The sequence below is a fragment of the Balaenoptera borealis genome, assembly GCF_965194805.1.
Source record: "Balaenoptera borealis genome assembly, chromosome: 6".
In the NCBI taxonomy this organism is placed as follows: domain Eukaryota; kingdom Metazoa; phylum Chordata; class Mammalia; order Artiodactyla; family Balaenopteridae; genus Balaenoptera; species Balaenoptera borealis.
In genome coordinates, this window is record NC_138863.1 from 7,555,470 (window position 1) to 7,581,039 (window position 25,570).

At 59.9% G+C, this 25,570-nt stretch overlaps 2 protein-coding genes across 3 annotated transcripts; one reads left to right on the forward strand and one right to left on the reverse strand.

Moving 5' to 3' along the window:
* Nucleotides 1-1,073: 1,073 nt before the first annotated feature.
* ECEL1 (endothelin converting enzyme like 1) lies at nt 1,074-9,810 on the forward strand. The gene is made up of 18 exons (XM_082396090.1): nt 1,074-1,193; nt 2,173-3,061; nt 3,687-3,755; nt 3,860-3,970; nt 4,047-4,139; nt 4,336-4,460; nt 5,139-5,361; nt 5,779-5,877; nt 6,116-6,190; nt 6,386-6,489; nt 6,797-6,855; nt 6,932-6,983; nt 7,541-7,608; nt 7,791-7,915; nt 8,235-8,300; nt 8,673-8,768; nt 8,969-9,045; nt 9,176-9,810. Exons 2-18 carry the CDS (start codon nt 2,276-2,278, stop codon nt 9,273-9,275), a joined length of 2,328 nt encoding a protein of 775 aa, XP_082252216.1. The 5' UTR covers nt 1,074-1,193; nt 2,173-2,275; the 3' UTR covers nt 9,276-9,810.
* A 6,773-nt stretch (nt 9,811-16,583) lies between these two features.
* ALPI (alkaline phosphatase, intestinal) lies at nt 16,584-24,524 on the reverse strand. 2 transcript variants are annotated; one of them, XM_082395575.1, is made up of 10 exons: nt 22,673-24,524; nt 22,445-22,560; nt 22,077-22,251; nt 21,826-21,998; nt 21,436-21,570; nt 21,272-21,344; nt 21,032-21,166; nt 20,757-20,948; nt 20,417-20,533; nt 16,584-20,314 (listed from the first exon to the last, which is right to left on the reverse strand). In XM_082395575.1, the coding sequence occupies exons 1-10, from the start codon at nt 22,929-22,931 to the stop codon at nt 20,025-20,027; spliced, it is 1,665 nt and encodes a 554-aa protein (XP_082251701.1). In that variant the 5' UTR covers nt 22,932-24,524; the 3' UTR covers nt 16,584-20,024. The 2 variants fall into 2 exon arrangements, with proteins under 2 accessions (XP_082251701.1, XP_082251700.1); XM_082395574.1 differs by having other exon boundaries at nt 21,032-21,344.
* Between the last annotated feature and the right edge of the window lie 1,046 nt (nt 24,525-25,570).

A 25,570-nucleotide genomic window follows, 5' to 3' on the forward strand; every position in this document is an offset into this window, starting at 1 on the left:
AAAGCCCGCGCACAGCAACAAAGACCCAACACAGCCAAAAATAAATAAATAAATAAATAAATTTTTAAAAAATTAAGTTGAGGGACTTCCCTGTTGGTCCAGTGGTCAAGACTCCAGGCTTCCACTGCAGGGGACACGAGTTTGATCCCTGGTCAGGGAACTAAGATCCTGCGTGTCATGCAACGCTGCCTAAAAAACAAAAACAAAAGCAAGTTGAACCAGAAGAAGGGAGAGTGGGTGGCTAAATTCATAGTTCCCCCCTACCTGGCCTGTCCTCCCACCAGTCCAAATACCAGGGTCCTGAGGCCCAAGGGCCTGTTCGAGGACAGGGCCTGCTGGCCAGAGCAGGCAGGCTCCCTCCCTCCCCGGCTCCTGCAGGGTGGGCTCTTTCATTACTCTCCAGTCTTCTTCTCCCCACCTGGCCAGGAGCTTTCAGAGCAGTGGGTACCAAGGCCAGTCAAGGTTTGGGGGAGGCGCGAGGTCTCAGCGCTGCGGCCCCTTCTTGCAGTAGCCTCTGGGGCTCTTCCTCCACCACTGCCGACCAACACCCCAACGTGTCCCTGGGGGAGGGCTGGGCATGGGCAGGAGCTAAAGGGGAGGACCCGGAAAGCCCCTTACTGAAACCCCTCTGGTCCAGGCACTGTGCCAGGCGGTACAGGCGCGATTTCAGCGCACCCCACAGCCTTTCAGCGAGTCCTCCCTGCACGGTGCTCCCGTCCTGTGGGCTGGGCTGGCCCACTAGCTTCTTTATTTTCAGCTTGAGCCTGTTTCAGGCGGGTTGGTAGGCATCCCTGAGTGGGGGCATCGGAGCGGAGGGGACCTGAGGCCCTCACTCCTCTCGGGGCTGGAATCCCGGAGCCCAGGGCCTGTGCTAGACCCCTGGGAGCGTGTTCCAGAAGCCTCCTTCCCCGCCCCCGAGCTGCCACAGAGCTGACAGGTAGCCGGGATGGAGGCAGAAAGGAGGGAGCGCTGGGGGGCGGGCGGAGGAGGGTGGAGCCGCCCGCGCGCCCCCTCCCTCGGGGCCGGCGGGCGGCGCAGCGAGGCACGGCAGCAGAGGAGGCAGCGGGCGCACGGAGAGAGCGGCCGCCCGCCCAGCTCTGCCCCGGCTCCGGCTCCGGCCCCGGCCCCGGCCCCGGCCCCGGCTCGGGCTCGATCCACTCTGTTCCCGCTCCGCCCGGGCGCGCACCTGCCGGGTAAGTGGCGCCCGAGCCCGCTGCCGCCGCGGCCACATCAGCCACCACCTCCGCCGCCACCGCCGCGCCGAGCCTCCAGGCTTTGTCTGCGTCCTCGCAGCTCCGGCTCAGGCTGCGGCTGCGACTCCCGGGCTTGGTTCTCTGGCTCCGCGGACTGCGCGGCGCGGGAGGCTCCGCACCCAGGGCTCGGGGCGCGCAGGGCCAGCTCGCTCTGCGCCAGGGATGAAACTTGTTCCAAGTTTGGGTTCCGGGGAGAACCTGTTGAAGCCGGGAGTGGCCCAGGGCGAGGACGGGGGACGAAACCGGTTCCGGGTCCATTAGGGCCGTCGGGGGTTTCTCCCTGATCCTGGGCGGGATGGCGCGCCGGCGCGGGCCGCCTGGGAACGGGACTGGTGGGCGTTCTGGCCATTGAATAGAGAAGACAGGGCTGGGGATGGCTCTGCGGACATCCGTGAGGACAAAGTTTGGTTCTTTAGTCGCTTTCTTGAGCGTCTAGTTCCAGTGCGGAAAGCTGAAGGCGGCTTCAGGGTCTGCAGAGAAGCGGCACTGACCGCACCTCCTTTCCCCTGCCTCCGCTTTCCCCCTCCCCCCACCTGGCCTTGGCTGTAGCAGGTCCGGAACAAGAAATGCAAAGAGAAGAGAAACAGCCTTCCACTGAAGGCCTGCTACGTGCCAGGCCCCATGCTCGGTGCTCCCCTGCTTTATTACGGGCCTCCCAACCTGCGGCGCGCATATGTATGAGCGGAGAGGGGAGGTTAAAGGACCCCGCTGTGCAGTGTGGTAGATGGTGGCCACTCAGAGCCGTCCCCTTCCTTCGTTCTCCGAGTGGCGCAGGGAGGCCAGGCCCCAGGCCCACTCGTTGTTGGGGACTCGGGGTGGCCTCCAGCCTTTGGACCTAGGCCCGTGCCCTTCCTCGTCGTGCTCGTGGACCCCATCGAGCCCCAGTATCCTTCTGAGCCTGTATCTACCTTTCCTGCAGCTACGGCCCGGGGGGACCATGCGCAGGCCCGCTAGGAGCCTGGCGGCCCGGAGCATCCTGTAGCGGAGATCGCCAAGGGCTGCGCGGTAGTGCCCGCGGCGCCATGGAGGCCCCGTATTCGATGACAGCACACTACGACGAGTTCCAGGAGGTCAAGTACGTGAGCCGGTGCGGTGGGGGAGGCGCGCGGGGAACTTCGCTGCCCCCCGGCTTCCCGCTGAGTGCGGGGCGCAGCGCCCCCGGGGCCCGGGCCGGGCTGCCGCGCTGGAACCGGCGCGAGGTGTGCCTGCTGTCGGGGCTGGTGTTCGCCGCGGGCCTCTGTGCCATCCTGGCCGCCATGCTGGCTCTCAAGTACCTGGGCCCGGGAGCTGCGGGCGGCGCCACCTGCTCCGAGGGCTGCCCGGAGCGAAAGGCCTTCGCGCGCGCCGCCCGCTTCTTGGCCTCCAACCTGGACGCCAGCATAGACCCGTGCCAGGACTTCTACTCCTTCGCGTGCGGCGGCTGGCTGCGGCGCCACGCCATCCCGGACGACAAGCTCACCTACGGCACCATCGCGGCCATCGGCGAGCAGAACGAGGAGCGCCTGCGGCGCTTGCTGGCGCGGTCCGGGGGTGGGCCCGGCGGCGCAGCCCAGCGCAAGGTGCGCGCTTTCTTCCGCTCCTGCCTGGACATGCGTGAAATCGAACGGCTCGGCCCGCGGCCCATGCTCGAGGTCATCGAGGACTGCGGGGGCTGGGACCTGGGTGGCGCGGCGGAGCGTCCGGGGGCGGCGGCGCCCTGGGACCTCAACCGGCTGCTGTACAAGGCTCAGGGCGTGTACAGCGCCGCCGCGCTCTTCTCGCTCACCGTCAGTCTGGACGACAGGAACTCCTCGCGCTACGTCATCCGCGTGAGTGCGCCCCACCCTCCCGCACCGGGCACCCCACAAGCGGCTAGGAACTAGGGGTGCCTCGGCCTGGCGCGCCTGCCCCGCGCTCCCTATGCGCCCAGAAGACCGGTGCGGAAGGGGAGGGGAGGGTAGAGGAATGGAAGGGAGCGCGCACCGGCAGAGCGCGGGAGGAGGGCGCAAGTAATTTCCCTCGAGTAATTGCGGTGTTTAGCAGAGCCGCGGGAGCCGCAATTTCCCAGCCCTCTGGCAGCGGTGAGAGCTCGGAGGGAGGGGTGTACTGATGGGCTGTGGTGACAGGCCTGTCGGGCTGGGGAGGGCTGGAATGCCTGCGGGGCGGGGGACCAAGTGTCAGTGCGCCCCGAGAGTGCCCCTCACGGGTAGGGAAAGGACAGGATTACAGGAGGAAAGGTGGGGGGGGCGCCCCCCTCTGTCCCCAGGCTAGGCCAGTCAGGTGTGTGGGCTTAGACCAGCTTCTCTGGAATGAGGGAGGGGCTACTGTCTTTATGCTCCCCGGGCTGGTGACAGTGGATGTCTGGCGTGTCCTCAGTTTGCCCTTTTGGATGGGAATGCAGTCTGTTTGCAGGAGCCGGGAGAGTTGATCTCTGTCCCCCGTCTCTCTCCACAGATTGACCAGGATGGGCTCACCCTGCCAGAGAGGACCTTGTACTTGGCTCAGGATGAGGAGAGTGAGAAGGTGTGGGAGCATGGGATGGGGTTCAGGGAAGGCCTGGGACTCCGGGCGGCCTGGACCAGGGCCTGGCACCGGACTGCATCCTTGACGTGCCCCTCCTGGTGCAGATCCTGGCAGCGTACCGGGTGTTCATGGAGCGCCTGCTCAGCCTCTTGGGTGCTGAGGCTGTGGAGGAGAAGGCCCGGGAGATCCTGCAGCTGGAGCAGCAGCTGGCCAACGTGAGCAGGGCGGCTGCTGCGTGCGGGGGCGGGGAGCACGGGGCAGGGCGCGGTCAACTCCGCCCTCCATCCCCAGATCACAGTGTCAGAGTATGATGACCTCCGGCGAGATGTTAGCTCCGTATACAACAAGGTGACACTGGGGCAGCTGCAGAAGATCACCCCCCACGTGAGTGTGACCCAGCCCTGGTGGGGGAGGCGCTGATCTTGGGACTCCTGGGCTGTCCCCTCCCCAGGGACGAGCAAGGCCTTCCATGGCCATGGACTCACGTGTCCTCTTGTTGCCTCTACCTGACCCCCTCCCTGTCTTCTGTGGTCCCTGCCACCCCACCCCACTGTCCCCACTGTCATCCGTGGTCCCACAGCTGCGGTGGAAGTGGCTACTGGACCAGATCTTCCAGGAGGACTTCTCAGAGGATGAGGAGCTGGTGCTTCTGGCTACAGACTATATGCAGCAGGTGTCCCAGCTCATCCGCTCCACACCCCGCAGGTACACCTGCCCGTCACCCGCCTGCTACCCGCCTGCCCCCCAGGCCCCTCCCCTGCATCCCAGACCTATCTGCTTGGAGAGCTTTGAATTTCTGCCTCCACCTCTGTCCGGTATCCATCCACTCTGGGGAATCAGGCGAGGAGCACCGGAAAAGGAGTCCAGACCCCTAGGTTCAGGCCTGGCTGTCCCACCTACTCTGTGTGACCCTGGGCAGATCTGTGAGCTTCCCGAGCTGCGGTTTCCTCATGTGGGGATGGTGAGGCTTGAGTGAATCTGAAGTCAGAAGGGGAAATTGTGGCCGCAACCCTGCTCCCCCAGGGCCACCTTGAGGAAAGCCTCCCTGGTCTCTGCCCCGCTTGGGAAGGACCTGAGGCCTCTCAAGGCCAGTTCTGAGGCAGGCAATCACCCCAAGTGCCCACTCTTCCACCCCACGACAAGTCAGAAATCAGTGCTGGCCCGTGCCCCATCAGCATCAGGTGCTCTGCTCGGTGGCCTGAGGTGGGTCTGCTGCGTGTGGGCCCAGCCCTCCTCCCCAACTGGGGCTGGGAGTACCTGGAATGACCCTCAGTCCTGTGCAGGTGCTTGGTCCCACCCTAGGCTGGGGGCTGGGGGCTGGGGGCCGGGGCGCCAGCACACATGAGCCTGTCGGGACACCCAGCTGCTTCACCTGGCCCTCAGGATCCTACACAACTACCTGGTGTGGCGCGTGGTGGTGGTCCTGAGCGAGCACCTGTCCCCACCGTTCCGAGAGGCCCTGCACGAGCTGGCACGGGAGATGGAGGGCAGCGACAAGCCACAGGAGCTGGCCCGTGTCTGCCTGGGCCAGGCCAACCGTCACTTTGGCATGGCGCTCGGTGCCCTCTTTGTGCATGAGCACTTCTCAGCTGCCAGCAAGGCCAAGGTCAGGCTGCCCTGGCCTTGAGGGTAGGGGTGTGGGTCCTGAGATGGGCATGAAGTTCTTGCATGGCCTTGGTCCAAGCATGAGGAGCATGGGGAGCCCCGCACATCCCCCTGCAGCCAAGGGCACCGGGCTCAGCTGAGGGCTCGGCCCTCTCTGAGCCTCCAGGCTACTCTTCACCAGGCTTCCTCCTCCAGGAAGCCTGCCTGGTTTGTCAGCTGCAGGACCCTCTCCCCACCCAGCTCCTGCCCTCCCTGCTCTGCCATGCTCAGTGGGATGGCCTTAGGAATGCCGAGCAGCAAGTCCTGGCCTTAGGACGTGGTGCTGAATGATTAGGGGGTACCCCTTACTCCAGGTGCTGGGGGCTCAGAGCTAAGGCCTCCTGGATTGACCCTTGATTCCTGACCCCTGACCCTGCAGGTACAGCAGCTGGTAGAAGACATCAAGTACATCTTGGGCCAGCGCCTGGAGGAGCTGGACTGGATGGATGCTGAGACCAAGGCGGCCGCTCGGGCCAAGGTGACGTGGGACCCTTTTCCCATTTGTTGGTTCCACATCACATATTAAGTGCCTACTGTGTGCCAAGTGCTGGGATAACAAAAGAGACAAAGATGCCTCTTGTGGAGTTGGCATCACCCAGCCTGCTTTCCTCTTTCCCTGAGCCCCACCCCTATGCTGGCCCTGGAGCTTTCTCCCTTAGAGGGGTGGAAGGCTATCTCCTGAGGCCCTGGCCCACTCACCACCCTCTCGCCTGCAGCTCCAGTACATGATGGTGATGGTGGGCTACCCGGACTTCCTGCTCAAACCCGAGGCTGTGGACAAGGAGTATGAGGTGGGCCTGCCCCTGCCCTACCCAGCCTGACCCGTCAGGCTTCTCCAGGCCCATGGTCCCCCATGGAGACCAACACCACCACAGAGAAGGAGCCACAGCCCTCAGCTGATGGACACTGGGAGGGCGTGGGACCTGCTGGGTGCTGGTCTGGCCCTGCCCCGGCCTGCCGCTGAGTGCTGCCCATCCCCCATGCAGTTTGAAGTCCATGAGAAGACCTACTTCAAGAACATCTTGAACAGCATCCGCTTCAGCATCCAGCTCTCAGTCAAGAAGATCCGGCAGGAGGTGGACAAGTCCACGTGGGTACCTGGCCTGGAGCTGGGGGGTCAGGGGTGCCATGGGGTGCCACGGGGACAGTGTTCCTTACCAACGCCAGGAGGTTGATGGGGCAAACCGCCTCACAGACATGCTGGTGGGGGGTGAGGACCGGGCCTGCACAGGGTGCAAGTGGGGGCTGTCAGGGTGTGGGATCAGCCTGGGGGAGGCCCAGGATACAGCTGTAGGCTGGGACACCAGGGCATCCTTTAAGGAGGAAGAGACGAGGAGGTAGGGGTTGTAGTGGAGGGAGTGTGGGTCCCCCCAGCTGACCCCAGCCTCCCTCCACAGGTGGCTCCTCCCCCCACAGGCGCTCAATGCCTACTATCTACCCAACAAGAACCAGATGGGTAAGGGGGTGTGTCCAGACAAGGGGCAGGGCCTGGAGGTGGGGACCGTCTCCCGCTGACCATGCCCTCCCTACAGTGTTCCCCGCTGGAATCCTGCAGCCTACACTGTACGACCCTGACTTTCCGCAGTGAGTAGGGAACCTGGCCGTGGCCTTGTCTGCGGGGTGGGTGGGGACTGCTCAGATGGCCCCGTGCCCGGGTTGGGCACCACAGTGATGACAGCTGCAACCGTGGGTCCCCATAGTCCCACTTCACCTTTGGTTATTTAGAAAAAGGTGTAGTTTTTTTTTTTTTTTCATTCTTTTAAATGTCCTGAGTCCCCCTTACCTGGTTTGAGGCTTCTTGGGGTGTTGCAAAACTGGAACAATCCTAGTGATGAGGAAAAAGGCCAAATCCCACGTGGGGTGCCTCAGTTTCCCTCCTGTCTCCCTCCAACCCTGTCTCCTCCCCACAGCCCAGCTCTGTTAGATGTTATTTCCTAAAAGGCAGCTGCACAGGTATCACTGGCCCCTTTTACATACCCCACGAGGAAGCTGAGGCACAAGCGTCCTGGGACCGTGCAGACACTGGCCTCCCTGGGCTACCTCGTGGCCTGGCCAGGGCCTCCTGAGGCCTGGGCAGCAGCTCGGCGGGGCTCTCAGAGGGCGGGTGAGGCTGGGGCCTGACGCTGCTGCCACGGGCCCAGGTCTCTGAACTACGGGGGCATCGGCACCATCATCGGGCATGAGCTGACCCATGGCTACGATGACTGGGGTGAGGCCTGCGGGCGGCCTGAGGGGTGGCGGAGGACAGGCAATGGCGGGCAGGGTGGTGAGGGCTAATGGAGGCCCCGCGGCCCCCCTGTGCATGTTGGCTGGTGGGTGGGGAGGGCCTTGGTGCCCAGCCGGGCTCTGCGGTGAAGGCCAGTCTCGGCCCGCCCCCGCTGCCGCTCACAGGGGGCCAGTATGACCGCTCGGGCAACCTGCTGCACTGGTGGACAGAGGACTCCCACAGCCGCTTCCTGCGCAAGGCCGAGTGCATCGTCCACCTCTACGACAACTTCACCGTCTACAACCAGCGGGTGAGGCCCCCTCGCTGCCCCTTGGGCCCCTCAGGCCTGGCCAGCACAGACAAGGAGCGTGCACGCCTCCATGCATGCTCACGTGCCTGAACAAACCCAGTGCCGAGCTCCGCGCACACCCGCCAGGGTCTGCGTGCACACTGACTTGGGCGAGAGAATGAGTTCGCACAGACTCACACGCACGTGGGGCACAAAGTGGGGGAGTCCTACCCAAACCCTCCGGGAAAGGGGAGGTGGGTGGAGGCAGGGCCCAGGGAGGAAAGGCCCGAAGGAGGCCAGAGGGCCTTGGGCAGCCTCCAGCCTCTTCCCTTCTCGCCAGGTGAATGGGAAGCACACACTTGGAGAGAACATTGCGGACATGGGCGGCCTCAAGCTCGCCTACTATGTGAGCTGCCCCTGCCTGGCCCTCAATCCCCGAGGGAGGAGTGGTGGGGGTCGCTGAGGACTGGGCTAGAGACCTAGTCATCCCTCCCTCCCCATCCTGTTGAGCTCTGGTCTTGTAGGGGAGGTGCTGTGCTGGGCACAGTGTCCACTGGAAGAGGGACTCCTAGGCCCCCCGCCTTCCAGGAGAGCAAAGAAGGCTGCCTGGAGGGGGTGGCACCTGCCTGAGGTTAGCCTTCTGGGCAGGGAAGAAGGCAGGGGTCCGGGGGGCTCAGCAGGGTGGGTGGTGTGCAGAGCTGGGGCGGGTGAGGGCCTGAGTGGAGGGTGCCAGGTGGCCCCGTTGTGGGCACCGCAGCTCCATGCTCTGCACCCCCAGGCCTATCAGAAGTGGGTGCGCGAGCACGGCCCCGAGCACCCGCTGCACCGGCTCAAGTACACGCACAATCAGCTCTTCTTCATCGCCTTTGCCCAGGTGTGCGGGCGGGGGCCAGTAGGGGAGGGGGGGAGGGGGCACAGCTTCCAGCCCATCTCCCATCAGCCACCGCTCAGAGAGCCCTGTGGGTTCTGGTGGGGGATCGAGGCCTAGTGTGCAGGGGGGTGGCTGCAGGGCTTCATCAGTGGGCGCCTGGCCCCATGTCCCCGCTCCTCCCCTCCACCCCCATCCTGGCCCAGAACTGGTGCATCAAGCGGCGGTCGCAGTCCATCTACCTGCAGGTGCTGACCGACAAGCACGCACCTGAGCACTACAGGTACGCCCACCTGCCCGCCTGGGCCTCGTCCCCTCCTTGTGTCTGGGGTGGGAGCGGGTCGGGGTGGGAAGGGACAGCTGGGGTATGGTGGCCTGTGCCACACACTCTGTGGGTCTCTCCCCTGCCCCAGGGTGCTGGGCAGCGTGTCCCAGTTCGAGGAGTTCGGCCGGGCCTTCCATTGCCCCAAGGACTCGCCCATGAACCCTGCCCACAGGTGCTCTGTGTGGTGAGCCCGCTGCCCACCTGCACGCCCCTACTTCCCTGCACGAACTGCCTCTCGCTGGCGGCCGGGGCAGGCATGGACCCGGCTCTGGTCCACTCCGGGTGCCATCCGCCTCCCCAGCCCCTCTAGGACCCAGCACCCAATCTGGGAGGGACCCAGAACAGGGATGAAGCTGGGCTCCAGGAGGGCCTGGGGGAGAGACACTAAGGTCCCCAGACTAGGCTCTTGGGAGCCAGACCCCCGACCAGGCTGGATTGTACAGGCCCCGCCTTCGCTGTGTTCTCGCTGCTAAGTCAGGTCAATAAAGCTGCTCTACTGTTGCCTCCGCCTCCTCAGGGGCCCCCAGAGCAGGTGGGACTGGATGAACTCCCGGGGGAGGCTCAGGCCCTTAACAGAATGAGACCCTAGAGAAGACCTTTTTGTTCCCTCCTGGTGGCCTCGGCTGGGCTGCCTCTGTCCCACCTCCCCAGCTCTTGTCTTTCCCACCAAGCACCCACTCCGCCCTCCACCAAAGTCCTGCCGAGGCCCCTGCACGGTTCTGAGGGGGCCCCTGGACCAGCCTCACGGGGGCCAGAACACCAAGCCCAGTGACCTACACCCCAGCATGACGCTGGGACTTAACTTCTCCTGAATGTCCAGAGTGGTGCCCCCCTCACCCCTGCAGGACTTTCTGCAGTGTCCCCTAGCCAGTCGTCAAGCCCAGGCTAGGCCTTGGCTCAGCTTCTTGGAGAAGGGGGACCGGTGATGTGTGGCCTCGAGGCGTCCCCTCCAGCCTGGAGCAGGAGCTCCTGGGAAGAGAGAAGGAGAGGAGTGGTGGGGGCAGGGTGCCGAGGGGGGCTCCAGGCGTGGCCCAGGGTGGGAGGGCAGGGGGAGGGAGGAGCCCCACTGGGGGATCCCAGGCGTCTGCAGGGCTGAGGCTGCCGGCCCTACCTGCTCCGGTCTGTTTCTCTTACTTCAGGGGTGGCCTGGAGAAATCAGCCACTCCCTGAGCACTGCCCGGTACGTGTGGCCTGTCCCCATCTCCCACTGCAGGGGTCAACCTCTTGCCAGTCCAGCCCCTGTCTTTATGCTCAGATAACGTCTGTCTGCCTCTCAGCCTTGAGTGATGTTTAAAAAGTCCCTGTTATCTGAGCCTTGGATGCACCAACCTGAGGGAGTGGGGACAGAAAACGCACCTGCCACACTGATCGGGCCACAGCGGAGGGTGGGGCTCCGCAGAGAAGAGGCAGGAACGAAGAAGGACACCACGGGAGCCAGCGGGAGCAGGAGTGGCCGAGGTCCCCGGGGCGGGGGCTCTTCCTCGGGGAAAGACCGTAGAGGCTGCGCTAATCAGTCCAGGGCGCAGAGCCCTGCTCAGAGCTGCCTGTCGGAGGGACGTAGGGCCCTTGTGTTCAGGGCTCCTGAGAGGTGCTGTGTTTATGGCTCTTCCTTGGTTTCCTCCTGAAGCCTCTTTCCCCCTGGGCTGGGCACATACATACCATGTCCTTCGGGCAGTGAGGGCAGAAAGACAGTCTAGCTCCCTGTCTTGACCTGCCACCCACCTTCTGGTCGGGGGCTTTCTGCATGCGGTGCATCACCCCCTGCCTCTGGCCTGGGATCCTGGCTGGAATGGAGATCATCAGGCCCAGCGCTCTGGTCCCCGCCCCGGCTCCCTGCTTTGCCCAGCTCCGCCCAAGACTGATGCCTCCTGTCTTCCTGCCAGCCTAGGGGAGGCCTTGGGGTTGGGGGACCTGTAGTGTGAGACTCCAGCAGGAAGTGCAGCAAAGCCCAGGTACCCCTGGGGCCAAGTTGCTCCCCCTTCCGTCTGTGCCCAGCTGAGGGGGCCACTGGGGTCGGGCATGTGGGGGAAGGTGGGCCCCTGGGATAGGACATGGGGTTCCTGGCCTCGAGGCTAGTGCTGAGCTGGAAGCTGGGAAGCCTGGGGGCCTCAGCTGCTGGCCCGGGGCCTGATGCCCAGCGTGTGTCCCAGCTGGGGACCACCCACCCTTCCGGCAGGGTTGTGGATGACAGGCCGTGAGGCCACCAGAGACCCCTCCGCCTGATGGATTCCTGCTGGGCTCATGGTGGTGATGTCACCGCTACCCGGGGCTGCAGGGCTCCTCACATCTTTGGGGAGGACCGAGGGAGACCAGCCGGTCAGAGGGAGCGCAAGCGAAGGGCATACCAAGGACAGAGTCCCGGCCCTTAGGGCCCACAACGTTCAGACAGCCCAGGAACCCAGAGCCACGGGGTGGCCCTGCAGGGCACGGTTGTGACATGTGTGTCACCCACTGGTTCCCAGAATGCTTTTCCAGACAGAATCTGAGAGCATCCTCACTGCAGCGAGGCTGGACAGAGGCCAGAGGACAGAGGACAGAGGACAGAGGACAGAGGCAGCCGCTTTTACAGACAGGGAGCTCAGGGGAGTCACGTGCCTGCCCGGGGTCACACTGCTCGTGTCCGCTGATGGGCGCGTCTTGGTTGCCGGGTCCTCTGGAGCTCCGGGTGTCCAGACTACACTCAGCATCCCCTCTCAGCAAGTTCTGTTAGGAAGCCGAGCACGTAGCATAGACGCTGGCCATTTCGTTGTCTACCAGGCCCTGCACTTGCAGCCGAGCTGAGGATCCGCTGACCGTGATGGTGCTGAGGTGAGGAGTTGACCCGGCTCGGCACAGCTGCCCGTGTGGACTCAGTTTCCCTTGTGTTGGCTGAGGGGTCATGAGTGCAGTGGTGAAGGCCCTTCCGGTTGTGCAGTGACTCCAGAAGCAGCCTCAGGGCAGGTCGTTGCAGGGCTGACTCCATCCATCCCCGGGGCTGGCTCACCGCGAAGCAGTCATCCTCTGAGCGGAGCTTATTGGGATGAAAGAAAGCAATCTTCAACTAAGCATTTAACAGCGGGGAAATAAAGGAGCTCGGGGATGGTTTACAACTGCACTTAAGCTTGCGCCTGTGTGCCCTCGTGCACGGGGCCTCGTGGTTCTGCCATCCACGGCTTTGAGCCCGAGCCTTGAGCCTGGGGGGTCACTGCTGGGTGACCTTGGCAAGTGGTTCTCCCCCCTCACCCTCTCTGGACCCCAGGAGCATCAGTGGCAGACCCGGGGGTGTGTCTGAGGGGTGGGCCCGCCTGTGGTGGACGGGTGTGAGCCCCTCTCCCCCCAGGACTGCACAGCGGCCGCCTCCGCAGTGAGAGCCCCACACTGAGTCCTCAGTGCCATCAAGGTGTCACCGAGCAGCCCTGTCCCCCAAGCCTTTCTAACCAGTTCAGTGGAGCCCAGATTCAAGTTCCTGCCACCCGCGTGGTTGCTTCTGTGCTGACCCAGGTGCCCAGAGCCCTGGGGAGCCCAGCTTGTGAGGAGCCCTAGAAGCAATATTTTTAAATGACTTGAGCCCTCACTCCTGATATGCTGGGAATTCCAGGGTCCTCCGTGAGCAAACACCTCTGGGGGTGGGTTCTCAGGGGGCTTGGGCTCCTCCTCCTTCCCCCTTGGGTGGGCTGGCCCCTACCCCCCATGCTGGGCAGCACCCTGACTCCTTCCCTCCCCAGGGAGCAGGTGGAGTCAGAGACAGCACTGCAGGTCTGCTTCCTGGGGGGCCCCTTTCACTGCCTCCTTGTCTCCCCTTCAGGGCACCTCACCCCTCCCCTAAACTGGCTTGAGGAACCCCCTTTCCCTGGACTTAGTAAAAAGAGCAATTTCCCGCTCCCCCTGCCAGCTCCAGGCCTGTCCAGGGGCTGAGCGCTGTGCCCCCGAGGCTGCCCTCCGGGCCACCCTGCAGCAGACAGGACAGGACAGGGCAGCGGGCGGAGCCTGAGAGTCCAGCTTCCTCCCCTGTCTCCACAGCCCGTGTAGGAGCTTGGACTCGAATCTGGATGGCACATCACTGAGTGGGACCTTGGCAGTCATGCCTCCCCTCTCCACCCCACGTCCCAGGAGAGACTGCAGAGGAGGGGTCATTTTTTATGGATGTGAATTCTGCCACCTCCCACCCCTTAGAGTCCATTTTTGTTTCAATGGCGTTTCCCCTTCCTGCTTCCCTTGCGAGGGGACACAGACACCTGTCACCACCCCAGCCTGCAGGGGTCCCAGGGGACCTCTGGAGAAACTGAGACACTTTCTGCTTTGGAGCCAGGTATCTGTCACTGCGCAGCAGGTGACCACGTGAGCCAGTCCTTGGCAACATTTTCCAGAAAAATGCAGGCCTCCGGCACGTTATTTATAATTCCTTCATAGGATTATTGAAGGCTTCAGAACAATATGAAACTCAGCCCGTCCTCCCCAAAGAAGTCCTTGCTCTATAGCCTCCCTTTTCCTGGAGGAGATCCCAAATTTGGACGGTGGGTTGCTGAGCGGGACCTCAACGGTGTGTACTTGACCCTGAGGCTGAGCAGGAGAGCTGACCCCTGCAGCAGCCACAGGGCCACCGTCCTGGCCTCACAAACCGCCAGGCGCTGGGATCCTACGTCCCGAGTCCCCCTTGCCTTTGGGGAAAGCTGGTTGCACCCTGGCCTGGCCTTTCCTTCAGAGCCCTCATGTGAGCTGGCCTCCAGCCTTGGTGTCCTGGTGGGATCCCTGCCCCGTGAGGTCAAAGGGGACCCCAGGCTCCCGACCCTGCAGACAGTTTTCCCCCCAGGCCCGACACTAGCCTTTGTCCCCAGTGCTGTTCACGGGACATGCCTTACGGCTCATTTGGGGGCTCCTTGTTGGCCCGGGTGGGGTTCTCAGCCCTCACTTGTTTACAGCCCACCTTTGAGCTGCCGTCCCACAGGTTCCACTGGCCATGGTCCCTCCCACCGGTATGGGGGTGTCCCTCATTTTGCCCCGTGTCTCTGGCTGAGTTCGCCCTCTGCCTTGTGGTCTGCTGTCCTAAACAAGGGCCCGCCCCATCCAGGCCTGCGGGTGCCACCTCCTCCTCCCTGCCCTGCCTGCTTTACCGCACAGGGTGGGAGGCGCCCCCTGCAGGGCACGCACCGTTCATCCCTCAGCTCCAGCCCTTTGAGGGCCCCCGCCAGCCAGGCTGCTGTCCAGCATGAGCTCATGGGGACAGAGGGGAAAAGGCGGCACCTGCTCCCGCGCCCTCAGCTGCGCCCGGACCTGGGAGCCTCTGGCAGCGGCTCAGGCTGATTCACTGGGCTCAGGCAGCTCAGATTCCCCCAGCTGCTGTCACATGGTGCTGTGAAGGTGCATCTCTCCTTGTCTGCTTTGCATAAATGATAATAAAAAACCCTCTTACCTTTCTGCGAGACCAAAGCATCGTGGGCACTGCTGACAGAGGTCTGCGTGGAGAGGTCTGCAGGCAGCTAGTTCCCTCTCACCTGAGGAGCCCAGGCCGGGCTGGGAGAGGAGGGGGTGCGCTGCTGGCTGATAATGAGGAACTTGCAAGTCTGGTGAGCAAAGAAAGGGCCAGAACAGGGCACGGGACCTGGACACCCCCACATTGAGGGAGGACGGCGGCCCCACCATCTGGGACAGCGGGGCGGCTGTTTCCTCCCTGAGGGGCAGCTCCAGAGACACACAGCTGGTCCCCAGGCACAGAGCCAAGCACGTCGGTGCAGGCTTGGCATATCTGGCGGCAGGGTCAGATCAGGGGAGCCTGGGCTGTGGCTTGGTGTGTGTGTCCGGAGCGAAGAGCCCTAAAGCTCTGTTCAGCTGGAGCAAGCAGGCCCTGGGGCCACCTTAGATCAGAGGGTGCAATTTAAAACACCTCACAGCTTCCTGCAGGTCTCTTGGCCCCTCCCCCCCCCACTGGAGGCGGGACTGGGGGAGCATCCCCGAAGGGACAAGAGCCTGTCATGCAGATGCTGAGCAGGTGGGGAGACCTGTTTCTGGAAGCAGGGGGTGGGTAACAGCCTCAGATGGTAATGTCAGCCCCAAGGTCAGGAGGAGGGCACATCTGGCATCCCGTGGGAGGCCTCCGGAGAGGCTTCAAGGCAGCGCGCCTGTTTTTACCCATCATGAAGCATCCTGTGTAGCCACCAGAGCCATGCTGGGCTTGGTGCCCAGCATGGGATAGGGGGTCACAGGGGATCCAGGAGCTGGGGGTGGGTGGGGCTGCAGGTCTGGCTGGGACTGAACCTAGGGCGCCCCCCAGGGCCCAGTCTGAGCTCTGCAGGGAGTGATGCACCTGTGGTCACAGGGAGTCGTTTGGCCTAAGAGTCCTGTCCGGGGCTCAAGCATGCCTGACCTCCCGTCGGAGTCTCAGGGGGTTGGGTGACGGGATGCTGGGCCTTCCAGAGGGCCTAGTGTGAGCTGGGGTCTCCCAGGCTTTTTCTCATTGGCAGCTGTGCCACATCCTTGGGCAGTTGGCACGGTTCCTATTTAATGTCTAGCTCTGTGCTGCTGTCTTCATCCTGATGGAATAAAATTTATGTTTTGGGGCAGGAGAAGGCACTTTAAGCATAACACACCCCCTGCCCATATTGGGCCCTGCCTAACGTGCAGCGTGCGCCTGCATTATACACGAAGCCGGCCCTCTCAAAGGCGCGAACGCCTGCTCTATCATGAAGATCGGTGTTGTTTTTTATCTTTTCTGACACCGGCAATGTAACTCCGTACAAGATTACATTTCTTTCCCAATCCTGTAAGGGGTCATGGTGACCTGTTGCTCACTTTGTATGTGCTTGTCTGGACTATGTATCTTAGGTCAACTTTGTGTAAAACCCCGGTGTGTGAGTTTAACGTACGATCCTTTATCTCAAAAATGTGTATGAACAGTCCTCTGAGGTTTCTGAAAGACCCTCTCCCGGGTTATAATCCTCAGTTGGCTCAGAAAAAATTCTCTATTTCTTCTTTAGATCACTATCGATGAATTTTTCATCAACAACGGTTCCGACCGGGCACCCACCCTCCAGCATGGTTCTCAGGTGTCCTGGGGAAGAGAATGTGGGCCCTGCAGGCAGGGGGCTGACACAGCGTCCCCTCCTCATTTGCTCACTTCCTGTGGATTGCGACCTAGTAGAACTGAGAGTGTCTAGTTAGGTAGATTTATAGATTATATGATCTAGTTTTTAACAAACGAACCCTCCCAATCAAGTGGCTTACCAAAAAATCCCGTAAAGAAACTACAAATAACACCCATAATCCACACCAGGTGAGCAACCACAGAAGTGGCAGCTGTGACACTTCCTCCCTCCTGACACACGCTCCGCATCACCCATGGTACAGACCTGACAAGAAGTCAGCCCCAAATATAAAACATTAAACAAAACCAAACTGTTGGAAGCACGCTCACATCCATCATCGCTGGAGAATCTTGCTCTGGGCGCCTTGAGGTCTTCGTCAATAACAGCAGGAAACTCCCCTGGTGAGCAACTAAGTTTTCAGAACATGAAGACAAACCCCCCAGTGATGTTTAAAGTGACGTGATTTTTGATATTTCCCTAAGCAATGATGAATATTTGGAAGGCTCTTTTAAAGTTTCTTGCATGACAGCATAAGACAAAAACACTTACCACCAGGCAAACATTTATTCTTTCTGCTGCAGTAACAATGGCAGAAACGATGAACAGAAAATGATCTGTCGACAAACTGAAAGGCATTTCTTTGCCGGCAAATACCTTTGGAAGATGTAGAGAAAACACTGCTCTAGACTGAAACAAAAAATGTTAGAGCAAATTACCCAGTGTGGGAGGTTTGCTATACAGTTAGTTGGCTGAAAGTACAGATGTTTCTACACGTCGCAGCTTAAGGTATTTGCTGGATTCCATTCCGATAATCAAATACACAAACCACTTTTTTTTTCTGTGTGAGCCACTAAAGGAAAGATATGGCAGGGAAGATATATTTCCAACATTTCATACTTTGTTTAATAAAAACAATGTCATGTGCAGAAAACAACGTAAGTGCACCCATTGATGGAACAGCTACTCCGAACGGATTTGATTTTAAAGGATATTAGATGATAAAAGCTGCAGTGGCAGCAGAACCTGTAAAACTCACTCACTGGCGCATCCATGGTCAACCATGGCAGGGAAGAACTAGAAACCTTGAGGGCACATAAAATGCTGTAGGAGCCATCAGTGGTGTTAACTTTAAAAAACCAAGATTGTCCGAGTAGAGGAGAAGCTTTATGATAGATACTTGGTGATGAGATTGGGCGTGACCATGAAAACATTCCAGATCAACCCCACAGAACGAGCCATGTTTATGGCAAGGTATTGAAGAGAGCTGTCATCAGTCCTCCTGCCCTCTTTCTTCCTAACTTCCTTTCTTTCTTAAAGACCAATGTGCTGATATTTTTCCAGGTGACAAGCATGCTGACCAAAATAATCAATAAACAATCCATAACAGGAATTGTAAAGAGTTTTATTTGAGCCAAACTGAGGACTATACCCTGGAAGACAGCCTCCAGATTACTCTGAGAAACTGTTCCAGAGAAGCATGGATTTCAGCACAGTTTTATATCGTGTCAGAACAAAGAACATCAAACAAGTCAGGGATACATTCCTTCAAGGTTTCAAAACAACTAGATCAGCGCATACACAGAGAGTCAGTATGGCCTTGGCACCTGGGAAGGGAGTCTTATCATGGAAGGAGGACCAACACTGGCATCTCAAGAAGGGGGGAATTTAATTTTTATTTTTAACTTGGACATTCTTTATGCCTGGTCAATGTGTCCTTTTCTTAATAATTAAAGTAGATGTACAATGTATGTTTGATAGGCCACAGGCAGGCTGTTCTAGTAAGCATAAAATTCAAGTTAACTCATGTATAAGCCAGAATGACTTCCCCATACCTCCATATGTGAAAATTTCTTTTATCAACAGCTATCAGTCTTAAGCACCCAATAAAAAGCTCGAAAAAAATAAACACACTTTCTCTGCACCTGCCCCTTCAAGATAAATATGTTAGAACTGATGCTTGAGAATGTTTCCATGGACACATGACTTTGTGTCCAACACTAATTGACTGATAAAACCCCTCATACCTGCACACTTTTTAAGAACTTGGAAGCAGAAACTGTTTGTAACTTAGGTTTAATTTACATACCATAAAATTCACCCTTTTAAAGTGTACAATACATTGGTTTTTTCGAATACCCAAAGTTGTGCAACCATAATCACTAATTCCAGAATAATCTGTTTTTAAACCTGTAGTTTGAAAATGTAGAGTCTCCTTGGGTTTTGAATCCATCTATGAAACATAAACAACCTTCTGCCATTCAGCTCCATAGCTTTGTGACAGCCACTAAAACCCAGAGTTGAAGTAAACTGCCCTGAGAGCCTGGCCTTCAAATCGATGTTTTACAGTGTTAAGTCAAAATTTTAGTAAATAGAGGAGCATACTGTCATATTAACATTTCTAGTGAGAGCAAAATGCTTTCTTGCAACTTTGTGAATGTACAAAGAAATTTGTAATTTTATAAAATTTATCAGAAAATATGGCTGTCTTCACCTTTATAAAATTCTTTGAAATGTTCCCTTTGGGGTGGGTTAGATACTCAGTCAGCGTAGTTATACTGGAGTGGGTGCTCAGGAGTGTTTTCAGGCAGAGGTCAGAAATGTTAGGAGTCTGCGCTTCTCTCTGGTTTCCCAGCTCCCACCTCTGCCTCACAACCCGCAACAACAACAAAAGAAACAGAAGAGACTCTTCTCCCCTCAGTAGCCAGCAGGATATTTTCTTTTTTTTCTTTTTTTATACCCAGCAGGATATTTTCTAAGAGTCAGGTCCTGTTATGCCCCTGCTCAAAGCCTTCCAATCACATCCCACACTCTGGATAAAGTTCAGACTCCTCCCCCTCTGCACCTCGCCCCCATCCTTCCTGGTCCCTCAGCTTCTACCTTCTTTACCTGCCCCACTCCCTCCAACTGTGATCCTGCTACTGGCCTCACCCGCGCCTGCCGCCGCTGCCTGAGGGGCCCTGCACCGCTGTCCTTCTGCATCGCTCCAGCGCTCACTTCCTTTGGTCCTTGTTCAGCTGTCAGCTCCTCAGGCAGCCCTTCCCTGACTCCTGATGTAAATCACCCCGCACCCCTCACGCAGACACACACTCTGCCCCCACTTGATAAGGACTTTTCTGCCTAGAACATATCACTCCTGGCATCACACTGTATAACAGTTTATTTGACAATTGCTTTGTCCCTCCTGGAACCCACAGCTCCCCCGCTGCTCCTTGGCTCTCCCAGCCTGGAATGGGCACTGGGGGGGCCACCAGCACGGTAGCTGAGTGACGTGGGACAAGCCTCCTTTCTGGGTCGCCGTCTCCTCTCTAATGGTACCGCTGGGTTCCCAGGAGGGGCAGCTGAGGAGTTTGTGTCGAGGGCCCCCTGGCTGTCCTGGTCCCAGCAGCCTCCTTGGCCAGCAAGGTGCCTACAGGGTGGGTTCCAGGAGGACAGGAAGCCACGCCTCCGCAGGGGCCCCTAAGTCCTCGGGTCTGCAGGAAAGGCGAGGCGTGGGCTCTAGGCGGGCCTAGGGGCAGCTCTGGGAGAGTGCCTGCTGGTCCGCAGGCAGGGCTATGGGTGCTGAGCGGAGAGTGCGTGGTCCAAGCCCCCGCCTTTCCTGGGGTCCCGGGCGGCACAGCACAGAATCTTAGGCCACCGAGGTTGGGGGCAGGGAGGAGGACTATGGGTGTCACAGGAAAATCAGGGCCTCAGCCTCCAGGGTGGTCCGGGCCCATGAAGGGCGGGGGGCCGAGACTCCTTATCGCTGGGAGGTGAAGGTCTGGCGGAGGGCCGGGTGGGGGACGCGGGGGTGGGGACTCCGAGGTGGCAGCTCGGGTGGGGCCTGGGCTAGGGGCTCTTGGCGCGGGAGCAGGAGCCCCCGAGGCCCGGGGCGGGTGCGGGTCATCGCGGGCCGGGCGCCAGCAGCAGCGGCAGCAGCGCCCCGACCAGCAGCGCCAGCGAGGGCGGGCAGGCGGCCCGGTGCGCGGCGTCGCAGGGGGGCTGCAGGTGGCAGTCGGTGGCGTAGGGCTCCAGGCAGGCGGCGAAGGCCATGACGTGCGCCACGAAGCTCTGCTCCTGCACGCCGTGCACCAGGTGCGCCTGCGGGCCGCGCGCGAACACCGCCACGTCCTCGCCGCCGTGGGTCTCGCTCCCCAGGGGCACGGCCGCCTGCTGCCGGTACGCGGGGTCACCTGACCGGAGGGCGGGAGTTCAGGGCGGGCGGGGGTCGGGCTCCCCCTCCCGTGAGTTCCCGGCCGGGGTCCCGCCCCCAACGCAGCCCCCTCTGCACTCACTGCTTTCGCTGTCGTTGACGTCGGGCCTTGAGGCTCCGCCAAGCGCGTACCCCGGGCCATTGCCATAGAGGATGGAGGTGTAGGACTTGCCGTCAGTGGCCTTGCCAAAACCCAGCCCTGCAGGGAGGAGGGGACCCGGTGACCACACTGACCCCAGCCCTCCGTGCGCCTCCTGTGTGCTGCGCCCGGGCACTTCTTGCCTGTTCACTGGCTTACTCCTCACCAGAGCCGTGCAGGGCAGTTGCTGTTACTGCCCCACTTGGCAGATGAGGAAACTGGCTCAGAGCAATTTCTGCCGTGTAACTTCGGAAGAAGCGCCTGCGCCTCTCCCTGGGCTTACCGAAAACGGAGCTTCCACGCAGCGTGTAGCCGCCAAAAGAGAAGACATGGGAGTGGTCGGCGGTGACGAGGATCAGCGTGTCCGCTTCCCTAGTGAGCTGGCTGGCCGCGGCAATGGCATTGTCGAACATGACCGCCTCGGTCAGCGCCCTATAAGCTACGCCTTCATGGTGACCGTGGTCAATGCGGCCTCCTGCACGAAGGTCACGTATAAGACGCCACATCTGCCCCGACTGCCCCCTTCCTTCCTCTGCTCATCAAGGGGCTGCCACTCACCCTCCACGAAGAGGTAGAAGCCACGGGGGTTCCTGCTCAGCACACGCAGGGCTGCCTCTGTCATCTCCTGCAGGGATGGGTCCTTGGTGTGGTCTCGCTGGGCCTCATACTTCATGTCTGCTGGCTCAAAGAGGCCTGTGGGAAAGGGGACCAGCAGTGACCGGCAAGTTAGGGAGCAAGGAGGACCAATGGCACCCATCCCATCCCGGGGGAGGACAGTGGGGTGGGTGGGGTCATTACCCATGAGGTGTGTTACACTGGGGTCCTTAGATGCCTGAATGAGCGCCGTGCGGTTCCACACGTACTGGGTGCCCTGAGAGGGGCAGGACCAGGCCTCAGCCCATAGCCCGACACCCTGCAGCCCCTGCCCTGCTGCACCCGCTGCACCCACGAGCCCCCGTCACCTGGTACTTGGCCTGCCACTCCTGCACCAGGTTCTTCCTGTCCTTCCGGATTCCGTTCTGACTGGCATCGCCTGGGTACTCAGGGTCTGGGGTCCCCTCAGGAAACATGTACTTTCGGCCTCCACCCAGGATCACCTGGGGCCAGGGATTAGGGCAGGTGGGTTCAGAGCCGGGCTGGCCCTTTGCTCCGTCCTCAGACAGCCCCTAGCGTCCCAGCCAGGTCCGTGGGAATGGCTTGTCCCCCCCTGTAACTTCTACACTGCGCCCCACGCCCCAAAGCCACGGAGACCCTGCCAGGCCCCAGGGCCGTGGGGGACCTGGGATTGCGGCGGGTGTGGGACCCACCCCCCGCCCCGCCCCTTGCCCCGCCCCTTGCCCCTCACGTCTCACGTCAATGTCCATGTTGTAGATGAGCTGCGTGGCGATGTCCTGGCAGCCCTCCTTCTTCGCCTGGGCGGGCATGTCCGTGTCCGAATACCAGTTACGGTTCACCGTGTGTGCATAGGTACCAGCTGGCGAGGCATGCTGCACCCTCGTAGTGGTCACCACTCCCACGGACTTCCCTGGGGGTGGCAGAGGTCAGGATGGGCCACTGAGGTCTCTGGGCCTGTCCCTACCGGCAAAGCTGGCCCCAAGCCTACCTGCTTTCTTGGCCCGGTTCATCACAGACATGACCTCATTGCCATGTACCGTGCTGCACTCGTTGTAGCGGGCAGCTGCACTTACACCAATGGTCTTCATGTTGGCCTTGACCCCGCACAGGTAGGCGGTGGCCGTGCCTGCGCTGTCTGGCACCTGTCTGTCCACGTTGTATGTCTGGGGGCAGAGATGCTTTCAGCTCTGCTTGTGGGTGTACACCCAGATCCTGACCCAGGCCCTGGGGCCCATGCTCACTGCACCCGGGCCCTACCTCAGCCCCAGCCCTCCTGGGACCTTCCCTCCTGCCATGCTCCCTAGCCCCAAACCCACCCCTCTGGTGTAGAGCACCCTGAGGCCACTCAGCCCTTACCTTGGACAGAGCCAGGTACGGGAATCGGTCCATGGCCAGGGGCGTCTCAGCTCCCAGTTTGCCATTCATCTGCCCCTTTAGGATCCGAGTGGCTGTCACCGTGGGCACCCCCATCCCTGTAGGTACACCCTGTGTCAGGCCTGAGTCCCCAGGGCCACCCTGTGTCTGCCGGCAGCCCAGGGTTTCAGGGCTGCAGGGCGGCGGGACGGACAGGCCTAGCACACTCACCGTCCCCCAGGAAGAGAATGAGATTCTTGGCAGCCGTCTGGATGGGTTGCAGCTTCTTAGCAACATCCAGGGCCTGGGCTGCCTGCCGGTTCCAGAAGGCTGGGTCTTTCTCTTCAACTGGCCAAGGGGAGAGTGGACTCAGGTCAGCCTTGGGGAGCCCCCGGTGTCGGGGGCGGCTGGGAGGCGCCTCATTACCTGGGGCGAAGCCGAGGGACAGCCGTAGCTGCAGGCCCAGCAGCAGCACCCAGGCCCCCTGCATGCCTGTGCGATGGCGGAGCGCGGCAAGGCGGGGACCCTGGGCACGAGGCTCTCGGGCAAGGCTGGGACACCAGGGTATCAGCTGCAGTACAGGCTGTCAGGGCTTCAATCAGGGGAGGACTTTGTCCCTGCTGTAAAAGGCTCTGTGTCCCTCCCAGTGCCCGAGGGGGCCACACCCTGCCCCTGCCCCTGCCCCTGCTCCTGACCTATGACTTTAAGCCATGTTGCCAGAGGGAAGTGGCGGGGTGTGGCTGAGTGCACAGGGGTCCTGAAGGAAGCAGGTCCTTCCCTCACAGGATGGTCCCCAGCTGGCTCTTCAGGGTGGGGTGGGGATTAGGGGGCAGAGGCCCTTTGCCTGAGGAACATCTGCAAGGTCCTGATGGGGGCCACTCCCATCTCTCTGTCACCAAGTCCTGTGGGAGAACCATCTCTCCTTCATTCACCTCATGTGTTCAGGAGTTCCTGAAAGTCAGCATGGCCTGGTTTGGCTCTGGGTGCTGAGGGAGATGCGGCTGGAAGCACACAGCCAAGGCCAGGGGCTGGGGTTTGCCTTCCTGATGCCCTGAGGCACAGAGACACGTGGGGTGGTCTGGCTGCCCTGCCATCCACTCAGCGTCTCACCAGTCTTGGCCTGGGCAGGTGGGGCGGGCACGGGGCTGGTGGCGGGAGAGGAGGGGCCCTGGAGCCTGGGCCGCAGGTTCTCCTGCTGTGGAAAAGGGTGGGGCTGGGTGACAGCAGAGTGGGGGCCTTGTGTGTGTCTCCAATTACTGAGGGCTGGGCTGGGCCAGTGTTATCGTGTGTGTGTGTGTGTGTGTGTGTGTGTGTGTGTGTGTGTGTGTGTGGAAGGTGCCTGTAAAGGGCTGGCAGGGGTGGGACCAGTGCCCTGTACCTGAAGTTGACCTCTGCTCCCTTGGACAGGTATGGAAGCCAGGGGTGGGTCTGTTCTCCCCACAGGCAAGGCACATTCACAGGTGTAGCTTCTGATAAGGAGCTAAGAGGTTTCAGTTGCCCCAGGTTGGGTTCAAAACATGCCTGCAATCCAGCAATCCCACTTCTGGGTATGTATCCCAGAGAACTGAAAGCAGGATCTAGAAAAGGTATTGGTCACCCACGTTTGTAGCAGCAGTATTCACAATCGCCAAGAGGTGCAAGCAACTCAAGCGTCCACCAGCAGATGAATGGATGAAGAAAGCATGATATAGCTATACGATGGAATATTATTCAGCCTTAAAAAGGAAGGAAGGTCTGACACCTGCTACAACATGGATGAACCTTGAGGACATGATGCGCAGTGAAATAAGCCAGTCCCCAAAAGACAAACACTGTGTGATTCTACTTCACTAGGTATCTCAAGTTGTCAAATGCATAGAAATAGAAAGTTGGATGGTGGCTGCCAGGAGCTGGGAGGATGGGGACTGGGGACTTGTGTAATGGATACAGACTTTCAGGTTTGCAAGATGACAGAGTTCTGGAGACCTGTGGCCAACAATGTGAACAGATGAACACTACTGACCTGGACACTTAGAAGTGGTCAAGATGGGAACTTTTATGTCGTGTCTTCTACCACAATTAAGAAATTTTTTTCAAAGAAAACAACGTGTACCTCCCAGCCCCACCCACTCCAGTGGACCACGGTAGCCCCTCCCCACGCGGCCACCTCAGCCCCCGAGTCAAAGTGCCCTGGCCCCCAGCATCCCCCTGCCCAGCACCACTCCCCAGTGTGCCCTCCCCTCAGGCAGAGCTTCTGGGCTCCTCCTCCTTTTTTTTTTTCTTTAATTTATTTATTTGATTTACTTATTTTTGGCTGTGTTGGGTCTTCGTTGCTGCGCGCGGGCTTTCTCTAGTTGCGGCGAGTGGGGGCTACTCTTCGTTGCGGTGCATGGGCTTCTCATCGCGGAGCACAGGCTCTAGGCGAGCAGGCTTCAGTAGTTGTGGCACACGGGCTCAGTAGCTGTGGCGCACGGGTTTAGCTGCTCCGTGGCATGTGGGATCTTCCCGGACCAGGGCTCGAACCCGTGTCCCCTGTGTTGGCAGGTGGATTCTTAACCACTGCGCCACCAGGGAAGCCCTCTCCTCCTCCCTTGACCTGCTCTTCCACCCGCTCACCACGCTGACCCAGGTGAAACTCTAGCTCTCAGAGGACATGCCAGGTTAGGGGGCATCCTTCCTGGCCTCTGCGAGTTGCCCCCATAGCTGCCTCTGTCCCCTGCATAGTCTTGTGCTCGGAAAATTCTTGGCTACAGGTCAGGAGAGACTAACTCCTGGGCAGGCCCTTAATTAATGAATCAGTTCCTTTGACCAGGCCGTAGGTTAAAGTTTTGTTACTCCAAGATTAATCTTTAGTCCAGTGAATTCCCAGTCCCCTTTTTTTTTTTTTTTTCCAGTCCCCTTTTTTAATTTGAATTTTTGACATAACTGTAGATTCACTTGTGGTTGTAAGAAATAACAGAGATCCCTTGTATGCTTCGTCCAATCTTCTCCAATGTTATAATGCACAGATTTTCACATTTCTATTGAGATTCCCCCATTTTACATGTGCACATTTGTGATTGTGTAGGTTCTGTACCATCTTATCACATGCGTGGGTTCATGTAAACACCACCACAGTCAAGGTACTGAACAGCTCCAACCCCACCTGCT